This window comes from Girardinichthys multiradiatus, chromosome 3 (assembly GCF_021462225.1).
Source record: "Girardinichthys multiradiatus isolate DD_20200921_A chromosome 3, DD_fGirMul_XY1, whole genome shotgun sequence".
In the NCBI taxonomy this organism is placed as follows: Eukaryota; Metazoa; Chordata; class Actinopteri; order Cyprinodontiformes; family Goodeidae; genus Girardinichthys; species Girardinichthys multiradiatus.
Window position 1 is genome coordinate 6,660,990 of NC_061796.1, and position 23,165 is coordinate 6,684,154.

Sequence of the window (23,165 nt, forward strand, 5' to 3'; positions counted from 1 at the left end):
TACCGTGCTGTTAATCCTCACAAACACAATAGGGTAGAAAAATAATGAATTATTGCTGGAGCTTTTCAGTGTATAGAAAATGATTTTTTTTAAAAAAACCACATATCCCATGATTCCTGCCGCGCGTCCTCTGTCCGACGTGACGTCCCGCTGCCTGCAGCTGCTCCGTGGTGGCTTTGTGAGAACCGACGCAGAGAGATCTCTGGCCGGCCGAGTCAGGCCAGGTAACGTATATCTACATCCCGCTTATTCATTAAAGGCTGAGCGTGTGTTTATGAAACAGGAAGAAGGGCAAAACGAGCGCATGTTTGGCATCTCTGACCCCGTAGCAGATGGAAGAGGCGAAGATCTGCACCCCGATTTTACCCAAATATGTGAATTACGCTAGCCGGGCTATTGTTGTCTGTGTATCTGATGCTGTTGCGAAGAGATTAATCATGAAAGCTCTTAGCATGCTAGGTTGAAGCAAAAACAAAACATATCTGTCATTTCAAGGTCTCCATGTTTGAGAACAGCCTCCACCAGCGCCCTACATATATACCCATAAGCTATTGTTATTCAAATGTTTTAAGCTCTGTGTCCAGCTGCCCCCCTGTGGATAAAGCTGCCTTCTGCTTTTATTATGTGTAGCTACTGCTGTGCATACATTTGAATGCATTTTGTATCTGTACAGTTAGGAGGAATGCATGTTTGTTTTTCTGAAGGAGGTGATTTTACTGTTGCATATGAGAAGCTGTGAAGCAGAGAGCCATGCAGAGTTCACCAGAACATCACCCTGAGTCAAACCCTGCGGCCATATCGGCTGCAGAGCATCAAAATCACCCTGAGACTCAACCAACGCAAAGCAAACCAGATGCTCCCGCTCAGACCACAACCGCAGCAGAGGCACCACCAAGTATGGCCCTAACTCCACCACTGGAGAAAAAGCCTGGTGTCCAGTCACAAGCTGAGTCCCGGGAAAATAATGGAAAGTGGGACACGGACCCTACTGCAAAGCCCGATGCCCAGCCCGAACCAGTTACTGACAGCGTTACAAGTCCTGGAAGTGATGGGCAGAAAGTGAAGAAACAGGGCAAAGGTGCAAGTGATGGAAGGAAATATGTTCTTTCCAAGAAGGCCATGGTAGATCCTCTGAAGATGGACATGTCAAAGCCAGTGGTCATGCCTCTCACGTGTGAGTACTTTACTTGCAATCAAGCAATTTAACATTTAAAACTTTGAAAGCTTTGTTGATTACAATTCTGCTTGACATTTGATCATTTTCAATTCAGTTACTTACTGGTTTAGAAACATCAAATTCTCCTCTTTGAACAATTACCTGTTTTATTTGGATAAATAAAGGTTTATTAAACAAGGAATATAGACAGTCAAGTCGAGTCAAGTTTATTTATAAAAGCGCTTTTCAGCAACAAGGCATTCAAGGTGCTGTACATCAGGAAAAACATTACAATGATACGGAAAATCAAATAGAGGTTATTTAAAAAAATAAAGAGAATAGAATGATGGATAAGAAAATGAAAGGAAAATTGGAATGAAAACGCAACTAATCATGCCTAGATGGCACAGTCAAAGGCCACTCTAAAGAAATAAGTTTTTTATCTTGATTTAAAGCAACTTAGGGTTTCAGCGCTTTTACAGTTTTCTGGCAGTTTATTCCAGATTAGTGTAGCATAACTAAAAGCTGCTTCTCCATGTTTGGTTCTGGTTCTGGGTATGCAGAGTAGATTTGAGCGAGATGACCTGAGACGTCTGAGTGGTTGATACACTGACAACAAGTCTGTAATATATTTTGGTGCTAAGCCATTCAGTGATTTATAGACTAACATAATTATTTTAAAGTCTATTCTCTGAGCTACAGGGAGCCAGTGTAGGGACTTTAGAACCGGGCTGATGTGCTCCACTTTCTTAGTTCTAGTGAGGACGCGGGCAGCAGCGTTCTGGATCAACTGCAGCTGTCTGATCGACTTTTTAGGCAGACCTGTGAAGACACCGTTGCAGTAATCAATTCTACTAAAGATGAACGCATGAATTAGTTTTTCAAGGTCCTGCTGAGACATTAGTTCTTTAATCCTGGAGATGTTCTTTAGGTGATAGAAGGCCGACCTTGTTACTGTCTTTATGTGTCTCTGAAGGTTCAGGTCTGAGTCCATCACTACACCAGATTTCAAACCTGATTGGTGGTTTCTAGCTGTATTAACTGAAGCTGTGTGCTAACTTTTAAACGCTCTTCCTTTGGTCCAAAGATTATTACTTCAGTAATTTATGTCCCTCAGTTTACATTGTAACCTGTTAATAGCTTATATTTAGAATCACAAAAATATATAATTTCAGAATGTTCTTAGATACTGCTAGGAAATATAACAAAAAAAATATATATTTACCCATGTTCAGTCGTTAGAATACATATCAGTTAATTCAAATGTAATGGTCCTTAATCAGTCATGTTCATTGCTGCAGAATAATTGTACACTATTAAAAAAAACTACTGAGAATATTCTGTCACAAACAAAAAAGCATTGTGTTTACATTAGTTTTCAAACTATTATTGTTAAATTCTGAAATCACATTTTCTTTTCATTTCTCTTAACAAACACTAGATTTTGCTCATGTATCAAATCAGTTGATTTTCGGTATGCAGGTACTTATACACATTAACAGATTATTTGGGTGATTTAAAAAAACAATCTGTTCATCTTCAAGTGAATCCTGTACTGTTTTGTTCAGCAACAGCTATAATTAAAACATTAGTTGGTTATTTATCATTTTTAGCCTTTGTGGAAGGTCCAAAAAGCCACTTGCAGCTCCGGGTCATATTTCTTACAAATTAATAATTAAAAAGGCTACAAATACTGGTGCTTGTTTACTTTATGTCTCTCCTGTGTTTTTTCCTGCAGCGTCTCAGCTCTCTCTGCACTGCATAGAGTGCCATATAATCTTCAGTGATTTCAAGAGCAAAGAACGTCACATCAAGCAGAGCCACCCTGCCGAGTACGAGCAGTGCATCCTGAGGAATTCGCTTTTTGCCTGCTACGTTTGTGACCGCCACTTCACAAACTCAGTAGACCTCATGGCCCACCAGAAGGCCCACCCGGACAAAAAACCCTTCAAGTGTCCGATCTGCGGTCTGGCCTTTAAGAAGTCGTCAGAGCTTACAACTCATAAGAAGATTCACTTTGGGCAGGACGGCTATGCCTGCAATGAGTGCGGCAAGTCTTGCAAGACACTGACGTTGTTGAGGTATCATCAGCGCACGCACTCAGGAGAGAAGCCTTATGTTTGCAAGGAATGTGGAAAGAGGTTCCCCTTACCCAAATTTCTGCAAAAGCACATTGAATCACATTCCTTAGATGGAGCTGAAGTAGATGAAGCGGGCACAGCGTCAAAAGCAAAAAGAAAAACAAAGAAAACTGATGGTAGGAAGCCTGTTTTTGTCTCCAGCATGTTTTTATTATACATTTTAAAGTCTGAACAGCATAATATGGATGGATAGTAATGTTTTGCCTCATAAATGAAATGCCTCCTATTTTTTCCACTTTTAGATGCTTCTGCCAAAGTTTACCTTTGTTCTGTGTGCGAGGCAACTTTCAAGAGTTCCAAAACACGGCAGCATCACATGAAAACGAAGCACAAACTTGCTACAGTCACTAAACCCCCGGTAGCCGGGCTAGAGGTGAAACAAAATACCCCTGTTATAACTCCAATAAGTATTTCTCAACCGACACTACTGCAAGTGGAGCCCAACGGACCTCTGCAAAAAGTCGACGCCAATATTGACACCGAGCAGATTCGGAAACTTATTGAATCGTTGGGAAATGTGCAGAAAGTGAATGAAGTGGTTATACTGGGGCAGGTGCCACCGCATGCCCCACCACTGCAGGTGCAGCAGGTGTCACAACCAGCAGAAATGGTTGATTTAAATTTGGGTCCACCACAGATAGATTTTATAGGACTGAAACCAGCAGAATCTAGGACAGTCGTACTGGATCCTTCAGCTGACCCGATGGAGCAAACAGTTATACTGGAGCCTATTACTCCAGAGGGACAGCTGGAAAATCCCACCTTCTCTAATCTAGGCTCTCATGTAGTGGCAGGAGAACACGTAGAGCTGACCTTCGTTCAGGCTGAACACACTGAAAGACTTGAAGGAGAAGCAATGCATCAGAACCCTCAACAGCCTGAGATTAGCCCAATGAACACTGATCCAAGTGTTTGTCAGAATGAGGCAGCAGATCTCAAGGAAAACCTTGAGCAAACCTTCATACTAGAACTCACCCCTGCTTTAATACCAGCTGAAGAACTGGAACAGTCTCAAACTGAACCACAAATTGAGGTTAGTTCCTCTTTGGGTCAAACCACAGAGCAGGAATCTTCTGATCAGGCTCCAGGTCATACTGTAAAAGATGCAATAGAGAAAAACATGCCGGTCCCATCACTTACAACCACAGGTGAGTTTGAACTTACATCAACACACTCAGAGGAACAGGACCTATCTTCTTGCCTTTCTGCTCCACCAGAAATACTCACACAAGCTCCAAGTGAACCTGAAACTGCCTCCAAAGAAAACATAAATTCAGATGCAGAAAAAGTAGATCTAGATCAGATGCCTATGATTAATAAAAAGACAAATAAAAAGGACAAACAGGATCTTTGTGAAAAATTTCCAGCAGAAGACAAGAGTAGCCTCTCTGAAGACCCAGTTGCTAAAGAAGATTATCTGTCAAAATTAGAGACTAAAGAGGATCAGAAAAACTTTGAGTTACCTGTGAGCGTAATGTCAGCCCAAGAGTTAGTGAAGGTGCGAAAAAGAAAACCAGCAAGGACGTTTTTTTTCCAAGGATATATGCATGACCTGGTTGGATCTATATACAAAGACGATTTTCAGATTGATGCCAAGCCCACAAAGCGCCAGCGAACTAAAAAGTCTTGTCTTGTTGTCAAATTTGGTCCACAAAGCAAGGACAAAAAATCCAAAAAACAGAAGAAGCCAGAACAAGAACATCAGCCGATACAGGACAGTTTGATAAAAAGTAAAACACCTCCTAAAAAACTCCCTGAGAAAGTACAGAAAGTACAAACACAGAAGAAGACGGGAAAGGGGAAGAAGGAGAAGGCCGAGAACACGTTATCAGGAAGTGACATAAAATCGCCTTCCATTCATACTCCACAGGTGAAACAAGTCAAAGAAGATGTGAAGAAGCAGAAAGTAAAAAAGCAGAAAGAAACTAAGGGAGATGTAGTGCATATCAGTGAGCCGAAACCTGTAGCCCCACATATGCTTAAAAAGAAAAAAGCTACAAAACTTTTACAAAAAGATCAGCCCGAGAGTCCAAGGGAAGTGAAGGGAAAGAAAAACTTGTCAAAAGCACAAAAAGTCAAAAAAGCAGAAGCCATTGATTCAAACATTAATCAAGACTCTCTTCTTTTACTGAAGGGTCATAAGCAGCCCCAATTAAAAGTGTACAAGTTAGACACTTCAAAGCCATCAGGCCCGACTCAGGAGGATTCACATCATGACTTCCAGTCCACTGATAATTTACCGGCAGGTAGGAAGAAAAAAGGTGGAAGAACCCAGAAAAAGGGTCTTTCCCTGTTGTCGTCACTACAAGTTACACGTCAACAACTGGAGACGGTACCCACCAGGCCAAAGACCACCAGGAAGCGTAAAGCGCCTTTGAATGTTGAAACTGAAGGAGTGATAACTTCAAAGCGTGCCTTGCAATGCAAGGACTGTGGGGAGAAATTCAGTGAAGTTGCATCACTTCAAAAGCACAAGACAACAGCACACGTCATTGAGAGTCCTGGCCTCACATACACCAATGGAAACATCTTTGAGGGCGTCTCTGGATTCGATCTTTACCGGCTCCCGAAAGAGCATGGGGGGGTGGTTAGGGTGATGAATGCTCCCACAGACTGGGATACTGAGCCTGAGATTGGGGAAATGGCGTTGGAAGACCGTGATCGAGGTGTCTCCTTTCCAGCTTTAATTCCATCTCCATCCCTACAAATCCCACTTCAGGATGTTGAAACTAGTACCCATGAACACAAGAGTGAAAGTAAAAGTGGGACTGAAGATCACTTTAGTACCTCCTGTCATCTTCAGTCCTCATCTGATAAACCAAAAAATATGGAGACCCAGCCAAATGTGACAAAAAGCTCTGACACCGGAAAACCTTTAGCATCAGATGAGGACAAACAGGAAGATCCTGCTAAAAACCTCAGCTACGAATCCAATGTTCAAGAAATCTCAGATGAGGATTTCAAGGAAGATTTACTTCTAGAAGTAGATTTGGTCACTGTTGGAGAGCAGGAAGAGAGAGAGGATCCTGTTCCCCAAATTGAATCCAACAGAGTTTACAGGTCTAAGAGTGAAATCACTGACAAGGGCCATGAGCAAGTCAACAATGAGACAAGAGAAATTAGTCTAAGCTCTCAGACTGTGTCATGTTCTACCCATCATGTGGAAGTCAAAGAAGAGGAAGAGGAAACTCTGGTCCAGAAGAGAAAAGAGACAGAGAAGGAAGTTGCTGTGACAGGTCAGAATAGAAGAGCAGGACTTCTCAACAAGGATGTGATGTCAAATAAAAGTTCAGGACAGGAGTTAGAGCATGAAAAAGATGAATGCCGGATAGTTTATGAGAAACAACCAATTTTCTCTGATTTAGAAACCGTTGACCGAGAGATTAGCACAAAGACGCAGACCAGTCCTGAGTTCAACACCATCAAAGGTACTCTCCCTGCTCCATCTTTGCCTTCTGTCTGTGCAACTGTCGAAGAGTCCTCTGAAGAAGCTGTTGGATTGGAGCTGGGGTCCCTTACCCCTAGTTTAGAGGAGGTGATGAATGACAGAGGGCCGCAGGGAGAAGAGGAGAGAGAGAGTGACCAGTCTCCAGGCATCATCCTGGAGAGGTTCCTTACCTCTAGGGAAAGAGAAACAGCTGACAGGGAGACAAGCTTGGCAACAGGAAGGAGCAGTCAAGCACAGGTTAGTTTGTTTATTGTACCTTTGAAAAAGGTTGTACTTTAACTGTGGTTATATTTCAATGTTTGTTTTTGTACCAGGGTTTGGGCAGCATTGCTGAAAATGAGGTTCAAGTTCTCGGAGACCAGGAGATCAAAGTTGAAGAGAACAGCTCAGATCCTCTGTTTGTTGCACCTACCTGTCAAAGGGGACAGCGCTCCAGTGTGCAGCCAAAGCATCATCAAGATATAAGAAGCATCTTGGTGAAAGAGGAAAGAAACTCTTTGGTGAATGATACCCAGGGTGTGCAAGGAAGTAGGCGCATGCGATGGAATGTGGAACCAGTAAACAGTGAAAACACAAATATTCCACGTAAGTATCAAAGAGCCTGCATAATGCTTCGTAAGGTTTTGTTCAATCAGAACACAACCTCAAAGCACAGAATAAGAAACCTAGGTGCCCTAGTCAGACTGACATGCGTACCTACTTTCCATATATGCTTCCTTCCGTCCTTTCTCCCTCTGTCCTAAATCTTCTTTGTGTCCGTCCTTCTTCCCTCCTTGTGACTTTCTCTCCTTCATTCTTTCCACTCTGAAGTCAAACCACCTTTCAGTCATTCCATTCTATGTCAACCTTCCTTTCTTGTGGTGTTCTGTTCTATCTTTCCTTCTTTACCCCTTTGTATCTCCCCTGTCTTTACTTCCTTGTGTCCTTCCTTCCTTCCACACGTGTTTTTCAGGTTCCATATTCAAAGCCCTATCACTGTAGAAATATGTACCTGAAATTCAGAGTGGATTTTAATATTTTATATTGAAAATTTGAGGACGGAGAGTCTGGCATTTTTACCCATGTTTATGCTCATTTTAAAATTTTTACATGTGTTTTTACTAATTTTTGCAACATCTGAGTGATTAAAGGGGAATGGAGCTCAACAGGATGCTGTTTTTAAAGAGACAGAAGCTAAATGTTTTTCTGGCAATCCAGGAGCATGAAATGTTTAAAAAAAAAACTACCATGAATTTTGAAAATGAAATGTTATTTGTTGAATATAGCTCTTTGGATTAAACTATTTGCACTGCATTAAATATTGAGATATTGACAGTTTAGACCAGTTGAATATGGTATATTACAAACAAGTCTGACAAAGTTTGTAGGGATGTTCGTTTCACACAATGTGTGTTTTCTTTTTATTTCTTAATCAATGAAAAGTTCAAATAATCATACTATGTTATTTCTATTGGCTTGTACAGCTTGCAGACTTATATTTTGCCTTTACATTTAGCCTCCTTGCAAAGGGAGGTCACTTAACCCCTACTCCTCTTAACTCAGACATTTCTAGTGTCTTTACTTCAAAAAATTAATCAAATTACAAAATGGATGCATCAAGTTTATGATTTAGACTCTCCAGAAGACTGAACACGAATCAGTAAGCCCAGTAGTGACAAATGGATGAATGATATTTGGGGATTTCTGTTTTCAGAGACAGAGAGTGAGGAAACAATGAAGGACTGTCGTATCACTCCGGACTTCAATTCCAACCAGTGTATCTTTTACCCGGTAAAGGAGGAGGTGAGGGAGGTCCTACTGGAGGCCACCACAACCAGCACAGGAAGTTCAACCCCTGAGGGGTCTGGTAATGCAAACCCCACAGACCCTCAGAGTGCAGATTCTAATGCAAGTGAGTATCTGCCTTAACCAGGTTAACGTTCGTCTTTTTACCAAATATTCCATTTTAATATTATACCTGAAAAAATAGATGAAAGAAGATCATCTCCGCCGAGCTATCAGGAGTCAGGAGTACCAGGTCTTCCTTCCGAACGAAATGTCGGTGACTTAACAGATGGACATGGTTTGTTAATTTTTCTACAGTTTGTGGTAATTAGTTATTTTATTACATTTCATTTGAAAAAATATTCATTAATCTTTCAGCCGCATCAGACTCTGAGTGGCAGCACCCATCAGATCTCCGGGACTTTCTCCTCCAGGGTTCTGATGACGAAGACACGAGTAGTTTTGAGTTATCTGAGCCTCAACTGGACAAGGAAGCAGAAATTATGGCTTACTTCAACCAGGACCAAACAAGCAGCAACCAGCTGCCACATCAGGCCTCTTTAAAGTACAGTAGCTCTTTGTTTTCTCATAAGCTGGGGCACAACCAGAACTTCTTCTAGATGTTTTAGTTTAGCTTGCTGTTTATAGTTGTAAGAAAGAGGTTTCATATAACGGATGAATGTATAAGCACCCATTTATGGGTCTGAAATGTGTTTTTCTCTCTCTCTTTTTCCAGAGGTTTGCCAAATTCACCAAAGCATGTTCAAGCACCACATGTTGACAACAGGACAAAAAAGCCTATTGATTACTTCTCTGAATATTTTAGTTGGGATACATGGGTAGAAATTGCCAGTTGCACAAATAAACTTTCCAAGATGCCAAATCCTGTGACATGCAGAGAAGTTGCACACTTTGTTGGCATACATGTTGCGATGGGAACCCTAAAGGTCTGTATTTTTCAATAACTTTCTCAATGACTATAGCTGTTAAATATTAGACCACCAAAAAAAATGTTTCTTTCGTGTGTTGTTTCTTTTTAGTTTCCCAGTGCAAAGCTCTATTGGGAAGACCTAACGAAAGTGCCGTTGATAGCTGAAGCCATGTCGCTGAACCGATTCCTCGAGCTGTCTCACATGTTGAAGCTTTGTTCTTCAAACGATCCAAAAGAAAATGTTAAAGGTCAACAGCTGGGTAATACTCACCGAAGCAGTCAAAGTTTAGTTTCTGACCATAGTGACAGTCGGTGCTCGGCTGATTCGAACAGTTCACAAACACAGGCTGATCCGCTATGGAAGGTTCGTCCATTGTTGCATCGTTTCAATGCAGGATGCCGGTCCCTAAGACAGCGGGGGGATTATGCTGTAGACCAGTACCCAGTAGCTCTAACTGGGAAGATTTATGACAGCAGGCCCTCTCTGTACTGCACTACATTAATCGGGCTTAATGGTTTAATCACACACATGGATCTTGAACTGGATCTTTCAGAGAAACAAGACACAATAGAAAAAATTGTCCCCAAAGGGAGTATGGTGTTTCTCTGTAAACAGGAACTCTCCACCCCTGCCACGCTCGAGTGCCTTTTAGCTGCTGGGATCCACGGAGCCGGCAGGGTGGGAGGAGTGCGGGGACAGATCGGGGATGAGTTTGTGAGCTCTGATGGAAAGTTGATGTTGCACAGAACACACTGCGGCTTCATACTTTCTACCGCCGGGAATGGTCAGAGGAACATGGTCTCACTCATTGACAGCTTCGAAAAGGCCCAGATGTCAGCTCGTCTCAACAGAGATTTGCAAAATCTGTACTCTACCCCAATCATGGTGTCCTCGCCAACCTGCTGGCCCCAAGCGGTCCTGTGGCACCTCACAGATGTGGCCCTGGTGAACTCCTGGCTCCTGTACCGGCAGGATCAAAGAGCAGCATCTGCCCCTCTGACGTTCATTGCCTTCAGACTGGAGGTGTCCAAGGCTTTGATTCTCTCCAGCGGCTCAGACACCCAGGACTCAATTCCCCCTCAGCCTCCTGAGGAAAATGCTTACCATGCAACAAGCGAAACTCCCAGTCCAGTCCTGCTGGAGGAGAGTCCTCTGCCAGACGCAGCAACACGGTACGACGGTTCTGGCCACTGGCCGGAGCAGCTTGCAGAGGGAGAAGGCGGCAGGTGTCGCTTTGGGGACTGTCAAAGAACATCGCGAGTGCTATGCCTTAAGTGCTGCGTCTTTCTTTGTATCTCACGCAACCACAACTGCTTTTTGAATTTTCATAATCAAGAGAGTCCACAAAATAAGTAGTGGGCCGCAGTGGTAGGGCGTCATCCTGTAACCGGTGGGTTGCCGGTTCGAGCCCAGCGACGTCCGTCTCAGACGTTGTGTCCTTGGGCAAGACACTTCACCCTACTTGCCTGCTGATGGTGGTCAGTGGGCTCAGTGGCAGCCTCACTTCTGTCACTCTGCTTCAGGGCAGCAGTGGCGACGATTTAGCTTACCACTGTCAGTGTGTGGATGACTGATTGTAGTGTAAAGCGCTTTGGGGACCTCAGACTTGATAAAGCGCTATACTAGTACAGGCCATTAACTGTCTTCACCCTGTGTTTTTAATAACTTGCTGTCTGATTTTAGAATGTACGTCTGTCTTTATGATGTATGTAAAAACTGCTCCCCCATCCTTACATTTTTTACATGATGGCTTTTACTGGCAGTGCCATGACTTATTTGGACTGTTGCTATACAGTTTAAACGGGTGATTTGTTGTGGCTTATTAACTCATTGGGCAATTGTAAATAGAGATTCGCCTTCAGATGGAAATAAAACAAAGAAAACGTCTTCATTCACTGTGTTGCAAAACATTGTAAGCAGAATTTTTTTAGTTGTATCTCATGTTCTTTTTACATGATCTATTTTTTAGTCATGATGACCTTATTTTCAATTCCATAAATTATAGTGTTATTCCAAATTAAAAAGACAATAAAAATCAATGGAGTGAAAACTTATGTCCCTGTTGATTTAAGGTTTTCTTTGACAAGTCTTAAAATGTCCAATGATAACATTAGACGACAGTTACATATTCAAAGTGTGTATGTTTTTGTTTTCTACTGCGACAACAAAGATTCCAGTTTATTAAGAAAATACGTCTGTTCTATTCTATTTTATTCTATAACAGTAAGCCAAGACATTTTAACAAGCAGTCAGTGCAGGAGCATCTCATTAACTATCATAGAAAAATAATTATATAAAAGTATTGAAATAAATATAAATTACCATGCTATGAATGGACTTTGCTTCACAATCCTCTCAAGGCTGCGGTTAAGCCTGATGCCTCTGCACCTTTTCCTACCGCACTTTTTCCTTCCACTCAGCTTTGATATGCTTGGATACAGAAATTTGTGAACAGCCAGCTTCTTGAGCTTTTTGTGGCTTACCATCCTTGTGGAGCATGTCGGTGACTTTCTGCTTTACAACTATCAAGCCAGCAGCCTTTCCCTTGATTATGAAGCCCAGAACATAACATTTTTTTTTTAAATACTTTTTGTTGCTCTGATGTTATGATTTCTTTAGTCACAAATTTGGGGGGTTTAATTGGCACTAAGCCATAACCATCAGTTACGGGAAGAGCAACTCTTTAAACGTATCACCATCTAATAAATCTGTATGAACGAGGAGTTTTAGATTTTAAACGGAAATTCTGAAATAAATTCATTTTTTGACTATTCTATAGATACAGTGCCTTGCAAAAGTATTCGGCCCTTGAACCCTTGAACTTTTCAACCTCTTGCCACATTTCAGGCTTCAAACATAAAGATATAAAATTCTAATTTTTTGTGAAAAATCAACAAGTGGGACACAATCGTGAAGTGGAATGAAATTTATTGGATGTGTCAAACTTTTTTAACAAATAAAAAACTGAGAAGTGGGGCGTGCAAAATTATTCAGCCCCTTTTACTTTCAGTGCAGCAAACTCACTCCAGACGTTCAATGAGGATCTCTGAATGATCCAATGTTGTCCCAAATGACTGATTATGATAAATAGAATCCACCTGTGTGTAATCAAGTCTCTGTATAAATGCACCTACTCTGTGTTAGTCTCAGGGTTCTGTTCAAAGCGCAGAGAGCATCATGAAGACCAAGGAACACACCAGGCAGGTCCGAGATACTGTTGTGGAGAAGTTCAAAGCCGGATTTGGATACAAAAAGATTTCCCAAGCTTTAAACATCCCAAAGAGCACTGTGCAAGCAATCATATTGAAATGGAAGGAGTGTCAGACCACTGCAAATCTACCAAGACCCGGCCGTCCCTCTAAACTCTCATCTCGAACAAGGAGAAGACTGATCAGAGATCTACAGCTGAGGTGGGAGAGTCTGTCCATAGGACAACAATCAGTCGTACACTGCACAAATCTGGCCTTTATGGAAGAGTGGCAAGAAGAAAGTTATTTCTCAAAGATATCCATAAAAAGTCTCGTTTAAAGTTTGCCACAAGCCACCCGGGAGACACACCAAACATGTGGAAGAAGGTTCTCTGGTCAGATGAAACCAACATCGAACTGTTTGGCCTCAATGCAAAACGATATGTTTGGCGTAAAAGCAACACAGCTCATCACCCTGAACACACCATCCCCACTGTCAAACATGGTGGTGGCAGCATCATGGTTTGGGCCTGCATTTCGTCAGCAGGGACAGGGAAGATGGTCAAAATTGATGGGAAGATGGATGGGGCCAAATACAGGACCATTCTGGAAGAAAACCTGTTAGAGTCTGCAAGAGACCTGAGACTGGGACGGAGATTTATCTTCCAACAAGACAATGATCCAAAACATAAAGCCAAATCTACAATGGAATGGTTCACAAATAAACGTATCCAGGTGTTGGAATGGCCAAGTCAAAGTCCAGATCTGAATCCAATCGAGAATCTGTGGAAAGAGCTGAAGACTGCTGTTCACGAACGTTCTCCATCCAACCTCACTGAGCTCCAGCTGTTTTGCAAGGAAGAATGGGCAAGAATTTCAGTCTCTCGATGTGCAAAACTGATAATCATATCCCAAGCGACTTGCAGCTGTAATTGCAGCAAAGGGTGGAGCTACAAAGTATTAACGCAAGAGGGCCAAATAATATTGCACGCCCCACTTTTCAGTTTTTTATTTGTTAAAAACGTTTGACACATCCAATAAATTTCATTCCACTTCATGATTGTGTCCCACTTGTTGTTGATTCTTCACAAAAAATTAGAATTTTAGATCTTTATGTTTGAAGCCTGAAATGTGGCAAAAGGTTGAAAATTTCAAGGGGGCCGAATACTTTCTCAATGCACTGTATATGCCTGTATGCATTAGGTCATAAAACTGAAAAACAAAAGGCTTGATGGAATTCATCCATCATTGTTAATTGCAATATCTTTCTAAGTAATGTCAAAAACATTTATTAAAAAAACAACAACAATCTTCTAGAAAAACTACGTTTACAATGACTATGTTAATAGGTATGCTATACAAATATAAACTGTTGTTACCAAGCAACATGTAGGACAAAGTGATGAGGCTGTGTTGCGGTACATTCAAATCAAAGTTTTTAAAGTAGCACACTATAAAGCAATTGTCAGTTGACCAAAGCGCTTTACAAATATTAGAAAACAAAAGTAATATAGAAACTGAAAAAATATGACAATAAAAATATATCAAAATTCCCTGCTCAACTTGAATTAAATGCTGATACTTCATCTCCCCTGGTTTTGAGCCTGTTCTCCATCGTTTAAACATGGCAACCATTCAAAATGCGGAGTAACTATCCTCATTATTTGCATCCGACGGGATGTCTGGATGAGTTTAACTACTTTAAGTTCGAATTTATTCTTTGTCATACATTCCATTATTGTTATTATTTTTTAATTTTAAAAATAAGGAATTTTCATCGTTTTGGTTTACATTACATTTCTCAGTACTGGTGAAATTGCTAATAAATATTCATATGTGCAAACATGGAAAAACAATAACAGGCTTTCACTTTGGATATATTACCGGAAGTGCTATCTTTAAACACATGGTAGGCAAATTGGATTTAGGGAGACTGATGTTGGTGAAGAGCCCTTTTGTTTCTGTTTTGGAGCTCTGACTTCCTGCTAATTTTGCCACTTACAACCTAGAAATGTTAGCTTCAAACATACAATGAAAATGTATGTTTGAAGCTTGTTTGTTTTTTGGGACAAAACAGAACGAGCATAAAATATCCAACTCCTGTGTTGCACTTTTAAAATGTACTGACCCACTGATCAAAGTTTCCGCCAAACACTTGTTGCCAATTTGCAAATTCAAAATAAGGACATTCATAAAAAACATCTATCGGTGTTAGATACAATGTTTAAATGTTCAGAACAATCTAAATTATATCAAAACTGAATATAATTAGCTCTGCGTCATTCTATTTGTATATATAAAAACTTTAAAAAAAAAAAAAAGTACTTTTTGAGTCGCGTTGGGTCACGTGATTTAGATCTGCCATAGATTTACCATTTATAGAGAAAATTGTAATTTTCAAATTTGCGCTGTGTCTAATCTTGCCAGTTTTTTGTGCATTAGTTGGATTTTCCTTTAGTAGAGCACACTATTACGTATCAACTGTATAGTAAAAATTTATATAAAAAAGAATGTATTGTTGCTTTGCAAATAAGAGAAGAGTAATTGATTGAAGTGTTGTATAGTCTTTACTGGTAATTCTATGTGATTCAGACTCGTGGTCGTTATCAGGCCCCCCAGCTTCAACTTCATTGGTGTTTTGACCGTTTACCTTTTGTCCAAATCCAAATCAAACAGTGACCACACCGAGCAGTCCAGGCGGCGGCCATCTTGGCTGTCCCCATCATCACCACCATCAACACACTGGAGGAAGTGCGCGATCTATCTCCTGTACTTCTAGGGTCAACTCTTTCAGTCAAACTAGCTTCAAAGAGCGGTTCGAGGTAACGTTCTCTTGTTTTTAGCATAATTGTCCTTTTCATTCATTAGTATTATTTTGCTGTAGTTATATAACGCACTTCAAATTGGCTGTCGGCCGGTAATCGGTGTGGAAAGATAATTTGAAACTCGCTGCGTGAGCGGACGCGAAATCTGCGGGTCTTTTTTGAATGGCAGGAGTGTTGTTAGTGCTAACTAGCTGTCGGTAACCCGCTCAACTAGTCTGCTACTTTGTTTCCACCATTAGCTACATGCAGACAGATTACATTAAAGCGAAGTTAACCGATAACTGAGAGAATTAATTTTACTATCTAGTTACAGGAGGGGGTTGAAAACGTACAGTTTTATATTTCGCAGTATTGTAAACTGGCGTGAAGCTAGTTAGCTTAGCTGGCGGCCTTGACGTTACGTCGAACGTCAGCTTCAACTTAAGAGGTAGTCCTGCCTTAAATGTTTAGGTATTTGGTATTACATGTCGCCTAGTTTTTAAATATACTATTTAGAGTTTTATGTATTTACCCTAACTTAATTCAAGTTTTTTTCTAGTTATTTTATCAGAATTTCTGTTTATGGGATAATGTTGTTAAACAGTAGTGTTTTTTCACGTTGTATTGACTCTTTAGTTTTATTTTGTTGTGTCGCAGCAGTGTTGTAGGATGGACTCAGACATTTTGAACATAGAGGAGATAGTGCTGGGACGGGGCTTGCCAGACCCACCACCAGAAGCTCCCCCTGAAAAGCCAGCAGAACCATACAAACCCGTCATTCTGAATGGACCTCCGGCTCCCTCTGTCCAGTCCTGTAAGTGCTTCAGATGGGCCCAGTTTGAACCGAGATTGTAGTACGAATAGAACCCTAACCATGTCTCTGTGTGTGCTTTTAGACCAGCATGAGAACCTGCAGTGCTTCCAGTGCTTCATCACCTTCTGCAACGCCAAAGCAAAGGAGAGACACATGAAGAAGAGCCACAGGGAAGAGTACAAACAGCAGCTTCAGCAGGTACATTTCCCAAGCACCTTTGATTATGTTAGCTGTTTGTCTACTCTTCATCATTGACTATAGTTGCTTGACCGTGTCTAACCTCTTTCATTTAGCTTTATACCATTATTTACATTTCTAATGTGCCCTATTTCTAGATTCAAGTTTTATATTCAGTGAATGTTTATCCTTTGTAGTTGTAAAATTCCAATACAACATATTGTTAGCCTCATTGCTTAATTTTTATTTGCCATAATTTGCCTTAGGCAATTATTTTATGAGGCTAACGATATATAATAATGCAGACAGAAGTCTAAATTCTGCAAAATTGTGTTATATTTAATTCAAAATATTTAATTGCAAACATTGGATTGGTTGTAATGCCACCAGCTTAAAACCAGCTTTCTGTTGGCTTTTGTGGGTTGTTGTTTGGAGATTTTCTGATGATAATTTAAAGGAAACATTATTCATTTTTCATATAAAGAAGAAAATAATCTAAGGACTACTCTAATTAGTTTGGGTTTTAGTCAAAGGTAATACATATTTGTCATGTTTAATTTCAGTTTTAGGTAATTATAGCAAGTGTTTCATTATCCTTATGATTGTAATGTTTCAATAGAGATGAATAGCTAAATAAATGAAAAGTCAATTAACTGGCATTTATTGTAACTTCTGAAAAGAATGAACCTTCATCAGAAATTGTTTGTCACATTGTGGCAATAGTTAATAAAACATTAAAAACTATTTTTTGGGGGGTCACCACAAATAAATACCCTAGAATTTCAGCTTTTAAAATTGTTGCTGTATTAATATTTGACTTACACACATGGTCTAACATGCATATTTATAATACCAGCATATGGATTTACATGCATTTTATTTAAATGTACCCCTTTTTGAGTTTAATTTAGAATGTATTTATTTGGCTTGAATAGTTTTAATTCTGGTGTCTCTGTATTTTATCTCTGCACAGGGAAACACACTGTTTACATGCTACGTGTGTGACCGCACATTTCTGTCGTCTGAGGAACTAACGCAGCATCAGCCGACACACAGCAATGATGACAAGCCTTTCAAATGTGTTCACTGCAAGGAGAGCTTTAAAACGTTCTCTGAGGTATGATTTTCTTTTACTTAATCAAATCCCTCAGATGTGAAAAAAAGGAAGCATTTAAAACAATGTTTCTATTAGGCAATAAATGCATTCTTACCGTGTATTTTAAACATATTAATATCCTTTTATTTTTTTTTTCACTTTTTGTCACATTCCAAGGTTAAATTTACTTTAAACGGGATTTTATTTGAGAGACCAACACAAAAAAGTGCATCATGTTGAAGTAGATGGAAAAGGAAAAGGTTTTTATAAAAACTCAAATCTAAAATCTGGCATGTCTTTGTGTTTGTCTCCTTCCTAAAAATAAAATCCTAATAAGGTGCACCTGTGTGTAGTTAAATCTTAGCACAAGTCCTGCTATTCTGTGAGGGCCTCAGGTGTGGACAATCAAGACCAAGGAACACAGCGCACGGGTCAGGGAGAAAGTTTCCATGCCTGGGGACACAGCAAACCTGGATAAAGATGCTCCATACGGATGATATCAAAACTTGGCTTTACATGCATAATGCTATTTGTGGATTAAAACACACAATCTCCACACTGAAACATAGTGGTGGCAGAATCATACTGTGGAGAGGGCTTTTTCAGCTAGTTTGCATAGAAGAAGAGGCAAAGATTTCAGCCTCTAGATGTGAAAAGCTGGTAGAAACATATGACAACAGACTTGCTGCTGTAATTGCAGTGAAAGGTGGTTCTACAAAGTAATGATTCAGGGCGCCTGAAATTCCAGATGATTCATTGAAGAAACATATCCTTCTTCCACTGTATCATGTGCCGCTTTGTGTTTGTCTAACAGTTTGTTTCTAACCTGACAAATTGAAAACTTCAAGTGGTATGAATAATTTTGGAATGTACTTCATATCAGTATTGTACTTAAGTGTAAAATGTTTCTTCATTTGTCCTTTGTAGCTCACATCCCACAGAAGGCAAGTGTGTCCAGAGAAACTTCTGGTCTGTAAAGATTGCAGCCAGACCTTTCGCAGTCCTGGACTTCTTCGTGCCCACCGCCTGACCCAGCATCCACGCCCAGATGAGAGTGCAGAACAGCCAGAGGATCCATCAAAACCTCATCGTTGTAAGAAGTGCGGACAAGGATTTGAAGCAGAATCAGATCTGCAGGCGCACCAGGAAAAGTACCCTGAAGGCCAGCAGTGCAACGGCAGCGCTTCTCCCGTCAAGAAGCGGGGTCGCCCGGCCAAAGCCGAAGAGCCAGCAGGTTCTGAGAAAAAGGCAAAGCGGAAAAAGAAGGATGAAGAAGAGATTTCCGAGGAGTCAACAAAGGCCAGCAGCACAGTGGAGTCTGCAGTAACCCCAGGAGAAGACAAAGGAAAAGCAGGTGGAGCAAAGCGTGGCCGTCCTTCTAAAGCAGCATCAGAGACGGAAGATAAAAAAAGCTCAGAGGATGACCGTCAAGCACCGGCAAAGGAGAAGAAACCAAAAGAAGACCCCGCTCCGCCTCGTCAGATCCCCTGTACAGAATGTGACCTCACGTTCCCTGGCTTGGTTCAGCTCCGTTCTCACAAGAAAGAGAAACACACCCCACGGAAAGCCCATCCCTGCGAAGAATGTGAAGAGAGTTTTGCCCGTCCTGAGCAACTGGAAGCCCACATGTCGCGGGCTCACGCCGTCGGCCGTTTATCCTGTCCGACCTGTGGAAAGAGCTTTAGCCGGGAGCGCACCTTGCAAGCTCACCTGAAGAGCCACCCAGAGGAGAAGCCAGAAAACCCTGAAAAGTCAGGCGCCAATAGATAATTTAGTCATGGGTACCCTTCAGGAAGTTTGTGGTTTTTCAGTAATTTAGTCCTGAATTGTCCCTTTCTTTTAAATTTGGGTGACATCAGAGTGGAGCTGTTATTAAATGAACTGGGAATGGTTTGAAGAATCAGGTTTTAGTATGTTGATACTTTTAAAGCTGAGCTTGATTATAAGCTGCTGAAGTTGGACACATCTCATAAGTTGACTAGCCATGTTTCTAACACATCTATTACGCTGTTTGTCATGAAACAGTCCAGCTGTATAAAGAAGCAAGTTTGATTTACTTTTTAAATATTTTTTTTTAGCTTGAAGTGTGTGCTTTAAATTTGGTATTTTCAGTTGATTTACTCACTTTGTGAGGGTTTTTTATTTGTACGTTTTTGTTCTTCACCCCCAACAGATATAAGTACATGCTTTAAATAATTAGATGCATTTTAGAGATACTATGTGAACATTCAGGCCCTGTTTACACGTTTTTACTGAAAACGGAAACGTTTTGCTGCGTTTCTACTGTTCTACATGGCAACATCGTGCGTTTTGTCTAAAAACGGCACACTTTGGAAACGGTTAAAGACGTCCAGTCTGGAACGTCCCAGTCTCCATTGTCGTGTAGACATGGAAAAACGGAATCTGCGCAGCATGACCAGTTTAAAACCCACAGAAGAAGAAATTAACAATAATAGCGGACTGCAGAGTAGTGTTTGTGCTGCTGGCTCTTTTTCAATCTAACAAAGGTCTTTGACGAAGTGCTAATTTTCTACCCTTTTTTTTTAAACAGGAAGGGTTTGCACATGTTGAGTCTCAAAGAACATACTGCCTACTAGTGGGGAGGTGGGGAATTACACTGTTTCACCTTTCTAGTCGTGTTCATGGAGATTGTAATTAAAATGTCGATGTGTTAAGAGAAGCTGAGAAATGATCCCATTTTCATTAAATCGTCATGTAAACAGGACCGTTGTTTGTTAAACAAAATTTTATGTATAGTTTTTGCTTCCATTTTGGCTTATTTTGCATCTTAGCTTTTTTAATTAAATTTCCATGACAGAAATTTTTGTGTTTTTTGCCACAAGAGGACGGTGGCTAAACACTCCAGATGTAATCTAGAATGTTTGGCATTTGGGCAAAAAATATCCTTAATAATCCTGATTTTGCTTTTACTGAAAATTTCCACCTTCTGTTTTTTACTTGTTAAAGTAATATTTCCTGTCTTAAAAAGCTCTAGATTCCCATCAGAAACTGTGTATATCATTTAGTTTCTCCTCATTGTGTCTGGACACTGCAAAAATGTAATAAACAGGCTGTCCCAAAGGGACAGCCACTGATGAAAGACAGTGTTGTCAGTTCTGAGTCGGCCACATGTGGATTCATGATAACCTGATTTGTACATTTATGAAGAGACAAAACATAATGATGTGATAGTGGTGCTTTATATCGTTTGATATTCACAGTTGTTCCTAGCGACTTCTAAGTGCTAATTAGACTGGTACCACTGATGCACAGAGAAAACGGTGTGTTAACAGATTTGGTGTCTTATGTAAAGACATGAGATGTATTTATGACTAAAAATCTCTACATCCCTGCTGCTTCCATAGGCTTTTAATAGGAAAACTAGCTGCTACTAATGAAATGCACTAGTTAGTGTGACCATCTCTATAAAAGCAGAAGCTTTGGAAGATTTTTTTATTCTGCAGAATAAAGGTGTGTGTTAATATAAAGCCAGTTTCACAACAGTAGTTAAAACAATACTGAACAAAGGGGATGTTTTTTTTTTAAGAGTGGCCAAGAAAAAGACGTTTTTTCTGTGAAAAGATGGCAGCACAATTTAAGTTTTCAAATGATGGTTTGTGTGTTTTGTAGTCAGAGGACCTGGGGCAGCCGGCAGGAATTGAGTCAACCATGAACCTCTCTTTATTCTACAGTACTTTAGAATCAAATATGAGACCTGGATGTCCTACAGCAGAACCTTGGATTAAATCGGGTCATCTCGCAGCAGACAGCAGGGCAGTCTTGGGGCTGATTAAATAGGAATTTGACAAGTCAATGGGAGCGGCTGCTGCTTGCACACCAACAACTCTTCCTGTACACTCTGGGTGGCTCATGACCCTGAACTTGGTTTCTGATTCACAGTTAATGATTTGGGCTAAACTAAATGGCTGTTCCTGTGTTTTTTAAAGAGACTGGAATGTATTTAGCCATCTCTGGTTCAGAATATTACAGGGTTAATTTTACACTGAATAAAGATTTTTTAAAATACAAGTTGATATTTTGGAAACCTTTATTCTATTCATAATAACATGTAAGAGCCTTTACAGTGTTTCCTTTAACATTAGAACAACCTTAGTATTAGTTGATTTATTTATCTCGTTTAATACTTTATTGTCATATGATCTGTAACATCTGTAATCACAAATGTTACATTTGCATGTATGAAAGTCTATAAATAAAGTTTATTGACTGGCTGATTAAAAAGCACTAACTAATGACTTGTCAAATCTGGACTGAATTGTAGAGAAATTACAGATGATTTCAAACTGTTTGTGAAATTTCTACAGTATGTGGGAAAATAGGGGACTTTTAGTTTCCTCAGAAGCATTTTTGATGTATTGTTGAAATAAATCTATTTATCCATCTATCTAGATAAATGATTATTAGATCAATATTTGTTTCTGATTATGATGCATGATTTTAAAAACAATGGTTTTGTGGAAAAGGTGTAATCAGAGGAGCAGGCATGTGTTTGGTTGTGTATGGAGTGACGAGGAGCTTGCCTGGCGCAGCATTCTTGCAAGCACTGCCACTAACAGCTACAAATCCAAATCTACAACAGAAGAGGAGGAAAAAACAATCAACTTGTTTCATTGGTCCAGTCAAAGTCCTCAACCTGATTACAATTGTGTGACAGGGCCTTGAAAGAGCTAGATCCATAAATGAAAGTCTGCAAATGTTATGTAGAAGAGCGGCCCAAAATTCCTCCATGATGATGATGACTGATAATTTCACACAGAAAATGACTACTTCAAGTTATCACCTGTAAAGGTGGTTCACCTTAGCTGATGAATCATTGGCTGAAGTTAGCTTTTTGCATCATTACAACTTTTTCTGGTAGTTTAGTTGAAGATAAACATGTTAACAGCTTTCATGGTAATTGGGTTCTTCATATGTGCTTGAAAAGAATTATTCTTCTAAAAATGCAGCATGTCGTAATCCAACGTATTTCTAGGATTTTAGGTTGCTCTTCAGAGCTTTGTATTGAAACTGTGAGGCTTTTTGCTTATTTGTAATAAATCATTATTAAGTTACGCACTATTTTCTCCTATTGTTATACAAAGGTGTTAAATTTAATGTTCTTTTGCTTGAATCATATTAGATTACAGCGATTCAACCTGTTAGTGTGACATGGTACAGAAGTGACTAAGGGAGTATCTGTTGACTGGACAACTATGTTATGACTAGTTTTGCACTTAACAAATCTGACCTTTATGGAAGAGTGGCAAAAGGAAAGCTAAAAGAGGCCCTTTTGTGTTTTGCCATCAACCACGTAAGAGACACAGCAAACATGTGGAAGGTGTTGCTCTACTCTAGTCAGATTAAGCCAAAAATGAATGTTTTGGCCTAAATGCAAAGCCCTAAGGCTGAACACGTCATCCTCGCTCTGAGCCAGTGCAGTGGCAGCATCATGATGCAGGGATGCGTTTCTTCAGCGGAGGCAGAAAGGCTAGCTAAATACAGGGCAGTCCTAGAAGAAAGCTCATTCGAGACTGCAAAAGAATCAGAACTTGGGACTCTAACTGAGCTTGAGCTATTTCGCAAAAGAGAACGAGCAAAAAAATCATTCTCTCGATGTGCAAAGCTGGTAGAGACAAACAGCAAGA

At 40.2% G+C, this 23,165-nt stretch overlaps 2 protein-coding genes across 4 annotated transcripts; both read left to right on the plus strand.

Moving 5' to 3' along the window:
- Positions 1-146: 146 nt before the first annotated feature.
- On the plus strand, positions 147-11,495 carry LOC124866237. The gene is made up of 10 exons (XM_047361930.1): positions 147-224; positions 705-1,174; positions 2,895-3,413; positions 3,540-6,982; positions 7,060-7,330; positions 8,439-8,636; positions 8,715-8,807; positions 8,888-9,074; positions 9,246-9,456; positions 9,550-11,495. Exons 2-10 carry the CDS (start codon positions 751-753, stop codon positions 10,795-10,797), a joined length of 6,594 nt encoding a protein of 2,197 aa, XP_047217886.1. The 5' UTR covers positions 147-224; positions 705-750; the 3' UTR covers positions 10,798-11,495.
- A 3,755-nt stretch (positions 11,496-15,250) lies between these two features.
- On the plus strand, positions 15,251-20,620 carry LOC124866327 (zinc finger protein 429-like). Of its 3 annotated transcripts, none has more exons than XM_047362071.1 (5): positions 15,251-15,451; positions 16,091-16,247; positions 16,330-16,445; positions 17,398-17,541; positions 18,448-20,620. In XM_047362071.1, exons 2-5 carry the CDS (start codon positions 16,103-16,105, stop codon positions 19,288-19,290), a joined length of 1,248 nt encoding a protein of 415 aa, XP_047218027.1. In that variant the 5' UTR covers positions 15,251-15,451; positions 16,091-16,102; the 3' UTR covers positions 19,291-20,620. The 3 variants fall into 3 exon arrangements, with proteins under 3 accessions (XP_047218027.1, XP_047218030.1, XP_047218028.1); XM_047362074.1 differs by having other exon boundaries at positions 16,094-16,247; XM_047362072.1 differs by lacking the exon at positions 15,251-15,451 and adding an exon at positions 15,559-15,881.
- Positions 20,621-23,165: the final 2,545 nt, after the last annotated feature.

Coding starts and splice junctions, on each gene's coding strand:
- LOC124866237 (XM_047361930.1), top strand. CDS start 751: ATGCAGAGTTCACCAGAACATCACCCTGAGTCAAACCCTGCGGCCATA. Junction 6,983..7,059: donor GAAGGAGCAGTCAAGCACAG/GTTAGTTTGTTT, acceptor TTTTTGTACCAG/GGTTTGGGCAGCATTGCTGA. Junction 8,808..8,887: donor TGACTTAACAGATGGACATG/GTTTGTTAATTT, acceptor TTAATCTTTCAG/CCGCATCAGACTCTGAGTGG.
- LOC124866327 (XM_047362071.1), top strand. CDS start 16,103: ATGGACTCAGACATTTTGAACATAGAGGAGATAGTGCTGGGACGGGGC. Junction 16,248..16,329: donor GGCTCCCTCTGTCCAGTCCT/GTAAGTGCTTCA, acceptor GTGTGCTTTTAG/ACCAGCATGAGAACCTGCAG. Junction 16,446..17,397: donor ACAAACAGCAGCTTCAGCAG/GTACATTTCCCA, acceptor ATCTCTGCACAG/GGAAACACACTGTTTACATG.